This window comes from Ursus arctos, unplaced genomic scaffold (assembly GCF_023065955.2).
Source record: "Ursus arctos isolate Adak ecotype North America unplaced genomic scaffold, UrsArc2.0 scaffold_18, whole genome shotgun sequence".
NCBI lineage: Eukaryota > Metazoa > Chordata > Mammalia > Carnivora > Ursidae > Ursus > Ursus arctos.
This window is the reverse complement of record NW_026622852.1, coordinates 27,426,772-27,438,414: the sequence shown is the minus strand read 5'-3', so window position 1 is coordinate 27,438,414 and position 11,643 is coordinate 27,426,772. Positions and strand designations below refer to the sequence as shown.

Genomic DNA, 11,643 nt, shown 5'->3' with positions numbered 1-11,643 from the left:
CAGAATACTCTTAATGCTGTCAGTCACAATTACTGTCACTGCCCTCAGTTCAGCCCCTCTGCTCTCCCTGCACTCTTTCTTTGAGCCGAAGCCCTGTGGGAGGTTTTGTTCTCAGCACACCCAGCCCTCTTAGTCTGCTCGATCCTGCGCTCTCTTCTGCTCCCTTACCTGCCTGCCGGGGTGAGAGCTCCATCTGCTGGCCGGCTTGGCCGCGGGAAAGAGCTGGAACCCGATTCCCTCGCCAGGAGCAGGGCTTTGGCAATGCGAGGTGGTGATCAGAACAAGGGCATCCACCTGGGGGGCGGGGCTGGCGGAGGGGATGGACAAGGGAGCAAAGTGTGAAGGTGCTGAAACGGATTTTAAAATAAAAATTAAACTCACCTACCTCCAGTTATTCTTGACCAAAACAATAACAGTACTGTGACCTTACCTGGTTCTCTTTGCCACGTATATTTAATCTGATGGTCTAGGTAGCAGATTTAAGTGCCATGGTCACCCTGGGCCATGGCTGTCCCATCCCCGTGAGGGACAAGTGAAGGAGTTGAGGAGGAGATGAGGGGTAAGGTGGTTTGGACAGGTGCTAATAGTTCACCTGCTGGGGGTGAGGGCTGGGGGCGGAGCAGAACCCACAGGCCACCAGATGCCCTGATTTTAGAAAGGTAACCAGATGCCCTTGTTAGCTGCTCCCAGGTACAGGCCCACACAGTCTCTCAGAGAATTATTTAATAGGATCACATACTTTTGGCTCAGACGTTTCCAACCACAGAAGTGGCAAGCCTGTGTATCAGCACCAGTCTTCCTTCTGCGGGATCAGAACAGATCAGACTTTTTTGCTTGGCTCCCGTCCTGTGGGTCCAAATCAAGCCGGTGCTCACTGACAGGCTGCAGGGGCACGGTGGGCTCCTGACCCTCAGCTTGTCCTGTCTGGCTACAGCTTGAGTTCGCTGGGCATCGGCTCCCCTCGCAGGCCGGCCAGCAAGTTGTTAGCTGCCAACAAGGACATGGTGTTTCGGGTTCCATAGGTGGCGCTGCCAATGTGGGGCAGGATCACTGGAAAAGGGAGGAGGAGAGGGAGGTAAGGCTGTTTCAGGAGCCTTCAAGTGGGCCCTGTTTGCCTGAGCAGGGGTTGCAGTGAGAAGAATAAAGAGAACCTGCCTCAGTATCCCTTGATTTGCCTACTGTCCTTACGCGCTCCACTCCTGTGGGGCTGAGGGTCAGGGGACCGGTATCGGGACTCGAGGCTACTGAAACCCACATGCAAGGGTAGGAAGAGATACGGATCCTAAATACAAGGATGTCGAGCCCAGAAGGGGTCTCGGAGCCTGTCCAGACACAGCCCTGCAGATGTCAGATGGTGAAACCAGGAACCAGTTCAGCCTTGAAGCTTCAGTGCTGATCACCCACCCCTGTGCCCCTGAAAGCGGTGCCACAGGGCTTCCGATCCGCACAAATAACTCTAAGACTCAACGGCGGACAGACCAGCTCCCTCCAGCCCCACTGCAGAGCAAGTAAGGTCACTTGTCCCCAAAGGACGCCTTTCGAAAGCAGTATCCAGGGCCCTGAGCTGAGCTGCCAGGACTGCGGGGATGGACGGTTTTCCCCATTGTGGGCGATAGCCCAGACGTGACAGCCAGTGTTCCTCCTTTCAGCCTGGTATGGACGGTGGGGACAGTGCAGTTTCCAAGGGCTACAATAATGGGGGCAATCCCTGTGGGGAAGGCAGCTAAGGACCTTCTCTGTGGGTTTCCATCCCACAATGTACATAAAGGACAGGGACTGGCTTAGACCCTACAGTTACGTAGGAGTCTGGAGACAGAAGCACACCAGTGACCTGGACAGACGGAACTTAACATAAAGAGCTGTTAACCAGGTACGAAGTAACTGGGGAGGCTGAGAAGCAACCACTGAGACAGTGCTTCCCAAAGTGCAGTCCTAGGCCCCGCAGCTTGGGACGCCCCCCACTGCATTGCGGTGTGCCAGCGTCACTAACAGCATCAACATGTACGGTCCCAGGGGTGTCCCCCTGTGCTCGGTACTGCTCACGGTAGCTTTGCACCCGGCACCCCTGGGCCACCTCTTAACTCCCGCGGGCCCAGCAACTGCATGTGAAACCGCAGTTCTCACCACAGTTCTTCAGGGTCAGGAGAGGGTGGTCTGTAGGCAGCGGTTCCGGGGTCGTCACATCCAGTCCAGCAGCTGCAATCTGCCCGCTAGCCAAGGCCTGGTACAGGTCGTCCTGGTTCACCACATCTCCCCTGGGAAGAACAGTGGTGCCACGGATGCCCCCAAGCTCCCTCCACCCAGGCCGCCTGTACGGCAGACCAACCCACGGACTGGATTTCCCCACGGCCCAGGCACACTTGGCTCGACTTTTAAAGTGTAAGCCTGAGAAGCGCTTCTCTACAGTAAGTCCGTACAGTACGCGGAGAAGCCCAGCCCCACCACTCCAGCCGAGGGACCTTGGGCAAGTGCGTCACCTTCCTCTGTAAGACGGGGAGAATACACCCAACTCCCAGGCGTGCCGGGAGGATTAGAGCTTACCAACCCCCTAGTGCGGGAACAGGGCCCACGATCTGCATCTGTGTGGGGCCCCATCCGGGGGGGTCTGCCCGAGAACGTGCTGAGAACCGCGGCACCACGCTGTTGGGCGCAGGCCGAACACTGGGATACACCTAACTACATCCATGTGCGTGAGCAGCCCTCCCTCCTGTGACTGAGCCCCTGAAGGAAAAAAATGACTGGCTCGAGACCGGATGCCGAAGTCATACTCGTGCAGGAGGCAACAATGCACCGTGCCCCGCCCGGAACCGGGTCCTGCAGGTGTTCCAAACACGGAAGCTGAGAAGCTGTCTCAGTACGAGCCCTGCGCTCCCGCGCGTTTTACTCCCCATCCGGGTCACTCCTTTGTGGCTAAACATTAATAATTACAGGGGCCTCTGGAGACCTGAGGGGGACCCCATGAAATCCCCTCCTTTGCCTTTACTTGCCTCCACACTGATTTAAGCAGGTTCAAAGGGCCCCATCCAGGCAGGGACTTGAGTGGCAGAGAGGGAAGGTCTGCCTCTGTAACATGCCCAGGGGCCTGAAGCCACCCTGGGGACACTGAGAAACCTTGACAAGTTGGGTTTGGGTCTCTTTCCAGAAGCACCACGGTTCAAGCTGTCACTAACTCAGACAGACAGACAGACAGACCCAGGCTCATTGTTATGGGAAGTCGGCCTCTGAAGGGCTGTTAAGATCGTCACACCCAACCCTCTGCCCAAGGTTACCTGGTAACTCACCGCTATCCCGCTATCCTGCCTCCACTCCCTGAACAGCTCTGCCACGGGCCTAGCCCTGAGCAACGGCTTGCAGAGCTGCTGGGAACCAGACAGGCCAGGCCTGCTCTGACAGCTCCTCCCCCAGCCTGGGGCACTCCTTGTGGCCTTTACTGTACTTCAGAGCTGGGGCTCACTGGTGGGTTGGCTTAGGGAGTGGTAAGCTCCGCCCAAGGTCTCATGGACAACCCACGGCAGGAAAGCCCTGGATCACAGAGGCAGGGACAGCCCCTCTCTAGGCGTTCTCGGTGCCCCAGGGAGCCTGGGCGGCCCCAGCGTACCTGCTGATGTTGACAAACACAGCCGTGTGTTTCATCTGCTGGAAGAAGTCCTTGTTGCAGAGCCCTTTGGTTGCAGGTGTTAAGGAGCAGGCCACGATGATGAAATCAGACTCGGCGGCCAGCTTGGCGGTGGACACTGGGAGAGGGCAGGGCTCCGTGAGACGCCAAGTCCCAGGATGGAGATGGCAAAAGGATGGGAGACCAGACCCTTGCCTCCTCCTGCCAAGCTGGAAACTCCTGAGATGCTTCCTGAAGGCTTCATGTCTACTGTATACCTCTGATAACCGTACAAAGTTGACAGCTGCTCCTGGGGTCCTCGTGTACTACCTCATTCATCCAGCCCCCTGGTCTCACAGATGGGGAAACTAAGGCCAGAGAGGGGCAGAATGTTCAAGGTCACCACCTTCAGGGCCCAATGTGCCAAGGGGGTGAGGAATGGCTAAAATCCAGCTGCCCTCTGCTCAGGACACCGTGCACCTTGCTAGGGGGCTGATCCACGGACACAAGGCTGGGGGACAGTGCTCACCAGTTTATTAGGGAAACTGGGAGTCAAGGCTCCCAGCAGTTCCTTACTTCTGTCACCATCCCCGCTGCTCTGCCCAGGCATGGACAGTGGTGACAAGGAACTCTGAGAGAGGAAGCCTGGAGAGCTCTCGGGCATGAAGAGATCTCACCGTGTGGCCTGGGTACATCGCGGTGCTCTCCAGCTGGGCCCCTGCATCCAGGGGCAGGTGGCTTAGCTAGTACCTGAGGGACGCCACAGGCTCAGATACACTTGCCTGAAATGCTGCCGCTACAGAAATTCAGAGACCCCTCTCACCGAGCGCAGACGGGGCTCCTGCAGAAATCACGGTTTCACTTACCAAACTCTGCCTGGAATTCTGCAGCTTCCTGAGGCCTGGGCTGGCGCCCCGTGTACAGAAATCTCTGGATGCCAAATGGCTTCAGACGCTGAGCAATGGCCTGGCCTGGAGGCAAAGAGAGTCCTGGCTTGTCCCCAACCCCTCAGAGGGCAGGAGCAGCACCCAGTAGCTCCAGGGACACGGAGCCCCTGGGGTGGGGGTGGGGGAGGTCTTTTCATCAGCATACTTCCAACTGTAATTGGTCCTGCCCCAGTGTAACCAGCCCCCCACCAGCCCACACTGCCCTTGGGGGGCCCTGTGACAGCCTTTCAGAGACCTGGAGGCAGCACCACAGCTCTTCTGTGGCTGTGACCGGCTTATGCTGTCCCCACATAGTCCTGGGCACCCTGAGGGCCATTTGTTTACCGTCCCTGAGAACTGGGCCTGGCATCCCAGCAGCAGTCTGACCAAGCAGTCCCCTCCCTCCTTCTGGACCCTCTGCTTTTATTAACGCAGCCCAAGACCTCTTAGGACTTTTCGGTGGCCTGGCCAAACTGCTAACTCACCCCAAATCTTTTAACACATTTTCACATGTGCTGCTCCAGAGACAGGCTTGGGTTGCTGGATTTTCAGAATCAGAACGTGCCCCAAAGCTGGTGGGTTACTCCAAGCAACTCCCTGGTGTGAGAGGCACTGCTAGCTGGCCAGACTGTCCGTCCTCTCCATCCTGACCCTCACCTCTGGACCAGGTAGATGCCGGAGACCCACGGACAGCCGCCTGGCTGAGCTCAAGCCTTTCTGCCAGACTTCTCCAAGCAGGGGCCCCCGGGAGAAAAACAGCCCCGCCCCGTCTGCAGAATCACACGTATGCTCTGCCCCCTGGACCCTCTGGTTCCTGAGTGGAAACTTTACGAGTCAAATGCCTTCCGGCAGGCCTGGGGTAGCACGAGCTGTCCCACAGGAAGCCCCTCCCCAAGGCCCCAACCCAGCCATCGCCGCTCTCATCTGTTCTGTATGGAGCCGCAACCATAAAGAGTCCTCTCTTCAACTTGCTTCAGTCACCTAGCAAGTTCTTAAGGATCTCCTGTTTTCATTTATTTTTTTGTTTTTGCCTGTGTCTTTATGAAGCTGGGTCTGTCCCTTAGATGTCCCTACTGCATGCAAAGTGCACTGGGAACAGCCAGTGGTGGCCACTCTCTCCAAAGGATGGTCCACACCCAGACACCGGGCACCAGAGACTCAGACGAAGCCAAGGTTGCTGGGGCAGGCCAGCAGGAAGGTGGGGGCCTCACCTATGCGCCCCAGCCCGATGATGCCGACGGTGCTCCCCGTGAGTCCATAGCCACACATCCACAGGGGTTTCCATGAGGTCCAGCCACCGCTGTGGGGAGGGGAGGGGTGGGTGAGAGCCCCGGCCTCGGGCAAAGATGAGCGCTCTCTGTGAACGCACAGACCCAGAACCCCCAGGCAGGAGCTGTGGTCCAAGGCGTAGAAGACCCTGCTCTCCAGCTCAAAGGCCAGCCCATAGCATGAGCCACTGAGCGCTGTGGGTGAGCATCTGGAATGACTCTTCCTTTAAAGCCACTGGACGACACAGACTCCGAGGGCTGGGAGGGGCCTTAGAGGTTCTCAGCCCATTTTGCAGATGGGGAAACCGAGACCAGGAAGGGTGCCCTGCCTGAGGTCACATCCAGCCAGGGCAGAGGTGGGAGCAGCAGGCTGCAAATTTGAGATCTGGGATTCCAAAACCAGTATTCCCAGTGCCCCAGGGAAGCAACACAAAGTAAAGCCATAGGCCCCACCCATTGTCCTGGTTGGACAGACGGATGGAGCCTGCCTTGAGCCACCTCTGAGAAGGGTGCCGACTCCCCGGCCAGGAGGGCGAGCGGGACGTGCGGCACCATGTCTCATCCGCCCCGTGCTGCCCTCAGCCTCGGCCCCAGCCCCACCCCGGGGCCCCAGCTCCCAGTCCACGAACCCCGAGGGCCTGCACTGGCAAGTCTGCCAGCCTCCCCGCAGCCACAGTGCCTTCTCCAACCCTGACAGCCAGACCCAAATCCCTGACCCAAACCCTCACACCAGGTTTTTCAATTTCAGATTTTAGAAAGGTGCTTTGGTGCATGGTCTCTATTCTACATAACACCCTCAGCAGCGTCTGGAGTGGGACCTGTTACCAAACACCAGTGTATCTGCAGCAAAACACGAATATTCACACGGAGTGAGAAAAATACAGATCCTAAATAGCCTCCTGTTATTTCCAGTCGGGTTTTGCTACCAAGAAATTTATGAAACCACCTTCGGGTTTCCGAGCTGCTGGGATTCCTGCATCCTGAGCAAGGATGGTGGACCTGTGTCCCCTATGTGCTCAAGAGGAGGCCCCCCTGCTGCTTCTCGTGGGGAGCCTCCGAGCCACACTCCAGCCCCTACTTCCTTGCCAACCAGGCGGGATTGGTCCGCCCCTCCCTATCCTCCTCTCTCATGATTTCCCCTCAAAGCCACGACTCCCCACATTTCTCTTCAGCTCTGCCCTGCCCCTCAGTAGTCTGGCTGAGTCAGTCCCTGCTCACTGGATGGGGCACCCCTGGGGACAGGGATCACATCCGGGCCAGGGGGACCCTGGGGGCTCAGGAACCAGCTGCTGAGCAGGGCCAACTTTCCTGTCAGGGGTTCACTCACTTCTTCACCTCCTCGATGGCTTCTGGCAAGCGGCGACAGGTGGTGAGCAACAGGGACATGGCGAGTTCTGCCGTGGCGTCTGTCAGGACATCTGGGGTGTAGCCCACACGGATGCCGCTAGGAAGCAAAGATCTGGTGGCAACACAGGCCTCAGGCACCTTCATCAATTTCTACCTCTGGGACATCTCCTCTGCTCCCTCTTTGCATTGCCCACTGGGAAGCTCCGAGTTGTAAAGGAGCACACAGGAACGGTCAGCCCTCCTTCCTGGTTCGCTTATCTCCCGCTTGGCAAAGGACACGAAGATGCCCCAAGTCTGGGGCAAATAACTACTCGAGCTTTCTGAATCTCCTCATCTAACGAGGGAAATAATAATAATACTAGGCTTTCCTACTTCAAGGAGTTGTGGTGAGGGTCAACAAGCAGGCTAATGGGAAAGTGTGCTACCCAGATGTAGTTACCCACAGTTTCTGACTGTTCGGGGCCTGTCGTAACTGCCCTGTGCTCATGTGGACGCATCAATGGTCAGCCCCCTCACAGTCTCACTGAAGGGTGGAGGGGGTTATGAGCAAATAAATACTCAGCTCCCTTTCCCGCTCTGGGGGTCAGCCCTCACCCCGGGCCCTTTCCAGAGCGCAAGCTGCTTTTACCGCTTTTTGATCTCCTCCAAAGCCAAGTGGTCAACGCCCACAGACATGGTGCTGATGACTTTGAGATTGGCTCCTGTTATGCAGAAAAAGCATTGTTTGTATCTTTCCTCGTGGGATTCCAACCCACCCCACTGGGGACATCATGGGGCCATGTGCTTATTATAATTTTCTAAGAATAAGAGGAAAGGCCAACATCTCTGTTCCTCAGCTAGAATCCTGAACAACTGTACCTGACAGACCCGACAATCCGACTTGACTCCTCCGTGTGCAGACTCTGTGGCTGAGGGAGGTGAAGTGGCCGGCCCCAGTCACAAGCTGCCGAGTCGCAGAGCTGGGGTTCGCCTTGGGGGTCTCTGACACTCAGGCCTCCACTCTTACCCATGGGACTATTCCCTCAGTGAAGCCTCCAGTCTCCTTTGACCGCACCTGGGGCCCTACTGTGGACACACTGAGATGTGTCCCACACTACGGCTGAGATGCGACCCTCTCTACAGGGCAGGGCACTAGAAAGCTCCAGGGCCAAGGCATGGATGGGCTCGGCACTGATTCATGAGGGCCCCTCCTCATCCGGCAGCCTCTAAGTCTGAATCTTTCCTCAAAACAACCTTGGGTGACATGTACCCTGGCCCAGGGCTGAGACCCATGGCTGGGGCTAACACATCCTGGGTGCCTGCTGGTGCTTGGCACTGAGATGGGCCCTCCTACATGATACAAACGAGCCCAGAAGGGACAGGGCCTTTCTCGAGGTCACAAAGCAAGGCTGTGGCAGGGCTAGATGAGGGCCCAGGGACTCGGGTGCTCGCCCTCATACCCGCTCCCTCCACACCGGTCTTTGCCCTCCTAGGGCCTCCCTGCAGGGATTCACAGCCAGGAGAGGAGCAATGCCTGTGCCGGAGGGAGCTCCACACAACTGCTCCCTCTGGCCTCGTACAGCAGCGAATGCCTTCAGGACTCAGGTCACTGCAGACCCGTGTGGAGAGCCAGCCGCAGCAGACTGAGGTGCCCTACGGGGCCAAGACCCCCTCGGAATCCTCCCCAGCCCTGCCCAGTGCACACACCTGCAGCATCCAGGAGCCTCTTGTCCACCCGATCAGAGAGGAGGCAAAGCAGGCCATGGGCCCCCGCCACACCTTGCTCCAGCTCCTTGGCAGGGATTGGCTCATCAGAATCCCAGTGCTCCACCTCACAGCTGAAGACCGCAGAAAGCCCACTCAGAATCAGAAGCCGGGGAGCTCCATAGATGCCCCCAGGCTGCCAAAGGCCCCCTGGGACTGCACTTCCCTCTCAAAGTGAGAAACACTGCCTTCTGCTTGCTCCAGCCTCAGGTCGCCCGGGTCTGGCAGAGGAGTCGGGGTCAGGCATGGGCAGCCTCAGAACTGTCCCGAGAGGCTGGCTGAGGGTAAAGGGCTATCACAGAGTGGAGGTCACCAAGGCCTGACAAGAGCCTGGACTAAAAGGAGAAAGGCACAGGGACAGCTCTCAGCTCAAAGCAAGGAAGAACTTTATCACCCTCCCGGGAGGCCTCATGGCCAGTGGGGGGAGGTGGGCGGTTCCTGCACCAGCAGAGGCTTGCCTGTCCCGTTCTGAGAGTCCAGGCGAGGGAGTCACTCCTACTTGCACTCCACCAGGAGGACAAGACCAAAGCAATGCAACATGGAGGGGTCTTAGGGCACACTTCCACCACAGCTCGAGAACAGTGAGTGTTCCCAGTGGTGCTGCCCAGCCTCCCAGTCCTTGCCATTTAATTCAGTGCCCCCGTCACGTATGGCAAGACACAGGAAGGCGGCCAGCACCTCCCAGAACACCCTGCTGCAGCGCCTGGCCGACCAAGCGCCTGGCACAGGCTACCCTTCGTCCTCCTTTCCATGGGCACAGCACTCAGTGCTACAGCTGCACGAGTCCCTGCCATAACCCTGGTTGCTGCTTCTGCCTCCCCCTTCCTCCTCAGTGCGTGCAACCCGGGAGGTCCTCAGCAAAGGTTTTGTTGCACTGAACAAAACAAACGAATCTCATTTTCGCATGCCACTGGTTTCTGAGCTCGGGTTCCACCTTCTCCCTGCCGGACCTTGGCAGAGCAGACCTGGATAACACAGTGCTCCCGCTGCAGTCAGACCGAGCTGAGTTCAAACCCCAGCTCTGCCACACCGCAGCTGTGACTTTGGGCCAGGCACTTAACCTCTCCGTTTGTTCATCTGTAAAGTGGGAATTATAGCACCAACTTCACAGCGTTGCAAGGATTAAGAGTTTATGTCTGTGAAGCACCTGAAAAACTGGCATGCAATCTTCAATTTAAGGGTCACGAGAGGCCCCTGGCAACTGTCCAAAGGGACCAGGCCAGTAACTGCGAAGGTCCCTGACCCTGCCAAAAGTGACCTCTAGGGTAAAGGATTAACAGCCTGCATCTTGCGTCACCGGCGGCCTCCCCTCTCCCCAGGCCTTTCCCTTCACCCACACTGCACGTGCCAGCAGAGTTGAGGGTCCCGGCGTCACTGCAACAGGCCTGGACAAGGCTAGGCCGCAGAGAACTTTCTTTAAGCCTCCCAAAACTCTATCACCGGCCAGGCCGGGCACAGGTTGCCAAGGCCGGCCAAGACGCAAGCGCAGGATCCCGGCTCCCTCCGGCCCCTGCACCTTCCGGTCCTCCCCACCAAAAATAAGTGGGGTGTAAGGAGGCCGCCCCCAGCCCGCCTGGAGACGCTGAGTCACCCCGTATGCGGGGTGCCGGAGATCCAGGGCAGGGCCCGGGCTCCGCAGCCCCTTCCCCGACACCACCCCCAGCCTTGACCCCGGCCCGGGGACTCGGCGTGCCGCGAGGGTGCGGGGCTCTTACTCTGCGGCCTGGGTGAGCGCGGCCCAGCCCTCGCGGGGGATCCTGCGGGTAACGAACACCTTCATGACTCCCACCGGCCTCATTCACCTGGCAGCCGCAGGACACTGTCCCGGACCGCCAGACGGAAGCGGGACGCGACGGGAGGCGGGGCGGGGCCTCGGAGGGGCGGGGCCGGAGCTGGGCGGGCAGGAGAGCCAAAGGCTGCAGGGGCGGGGAAGGAGCGGAGTGGGGGGAAGGCGGTAGAGAGGGGGAAAGATAAGGGGGGAGTGGCGGGGCGGGGAGAGGGAGCCTGTGGGCCTCGAGGAGCGGGGACTGTGTGTGTTCAGGGAGTGGCAGTGACAGTGTGACTTTTTGTGGGGTGTAGCTGTGGAGCCCCTAGGTGTGTGCCTCGTGAAGGGGTGTGCAGGTGACCAAGCCCTCATGGAACTGGGGCTTGTTCTGGGGGGGCTTGAACCTTGGTCCCCAGGGCCTCCCTCTGAGCACTCACTGCCGCAGAGGCTCAAGGACTGGCAGGTGTGTCTGGAGTTGGAGTTGGGGTGGGTAAAGGGGCATCCAGGAGAGTCCTGTGTGAGTGTGGGTGGACGGCTGTCAGGATGCCTGTAGCTGTCGGAGTGTGTCTCTGTCTGGAGAGGGGAGATGCAGTCAGGCACCATCCTAATTCCCAGGGCCTCAGCGCCCTAATCGTCCTTGCTAGGTCTGTTCCATTATGGTCACACTGTTCCCGGTAGGGGCCTTTGGTCACAGACAGGGCTCTGAGCCAGACCTCCGCCTTATATACTCAGGAGGCTGCACCAGGGCAGTCTGAACCCAGGCATGGCCCCTTTAGGATCAGGTGCAATTCCCCCATATGAAACCCACAGCTGTAGGGGGAGTTTAATTGGTTGTGGGCCACTTGGCTTGCTGGACAGCTGCTGGCCGGCTGGAGGGAGGTCACACATAGGGCCAGGGTCGTGTGCTAGATAGGGCCATGTGGAGTCACAGGTAGACCCGGGCTTTGCAATCCGATTCACCTGGGTCTGAACCTCAGCTCTGCCACTTACAAGCAGTCC

At 58.4% G+C, this 11,643-nt stretch overlaps 1 protein-coding gene across 1 annotated transcript; it reads right to left on the bottom strand.

The window, feature by feature from the left end:
- Window positions 1-708: 708 nt before the first annotated feature.
- On the bottom strand, window positions 709-10,752 carry GRHPR (glyoxylate and hydroxypyruvate reductase). The gene is made up of 9 exons (XM_026506219.4): window positions 10,595-10,752; window positions 8,823-8,953; window positions 7,765-7,837; window positions 7,117-7,233; window positions 5,733-5,821; window positions 4,462-4,566; window positions 3,599-3,734; window positions 2,125-2,255; window positions 709-1,050 (listed from the first exon to the last, which is right to left on the bottom strand). The coding sequence occupies exons 1-9, from the start codon at window positions 10,675-10,677 to the stop codon at window positions 929-931; spliced, it is 987 nt and encodes a 328-aa protein (XP_026362004.1). The 5' UTR covers window positions 10,678-10,752; the 3' UTR covers window positions 709-928.
- Between the last annotated feature and the right edge of the window lie 891 nt (window positions 10,753-11,643).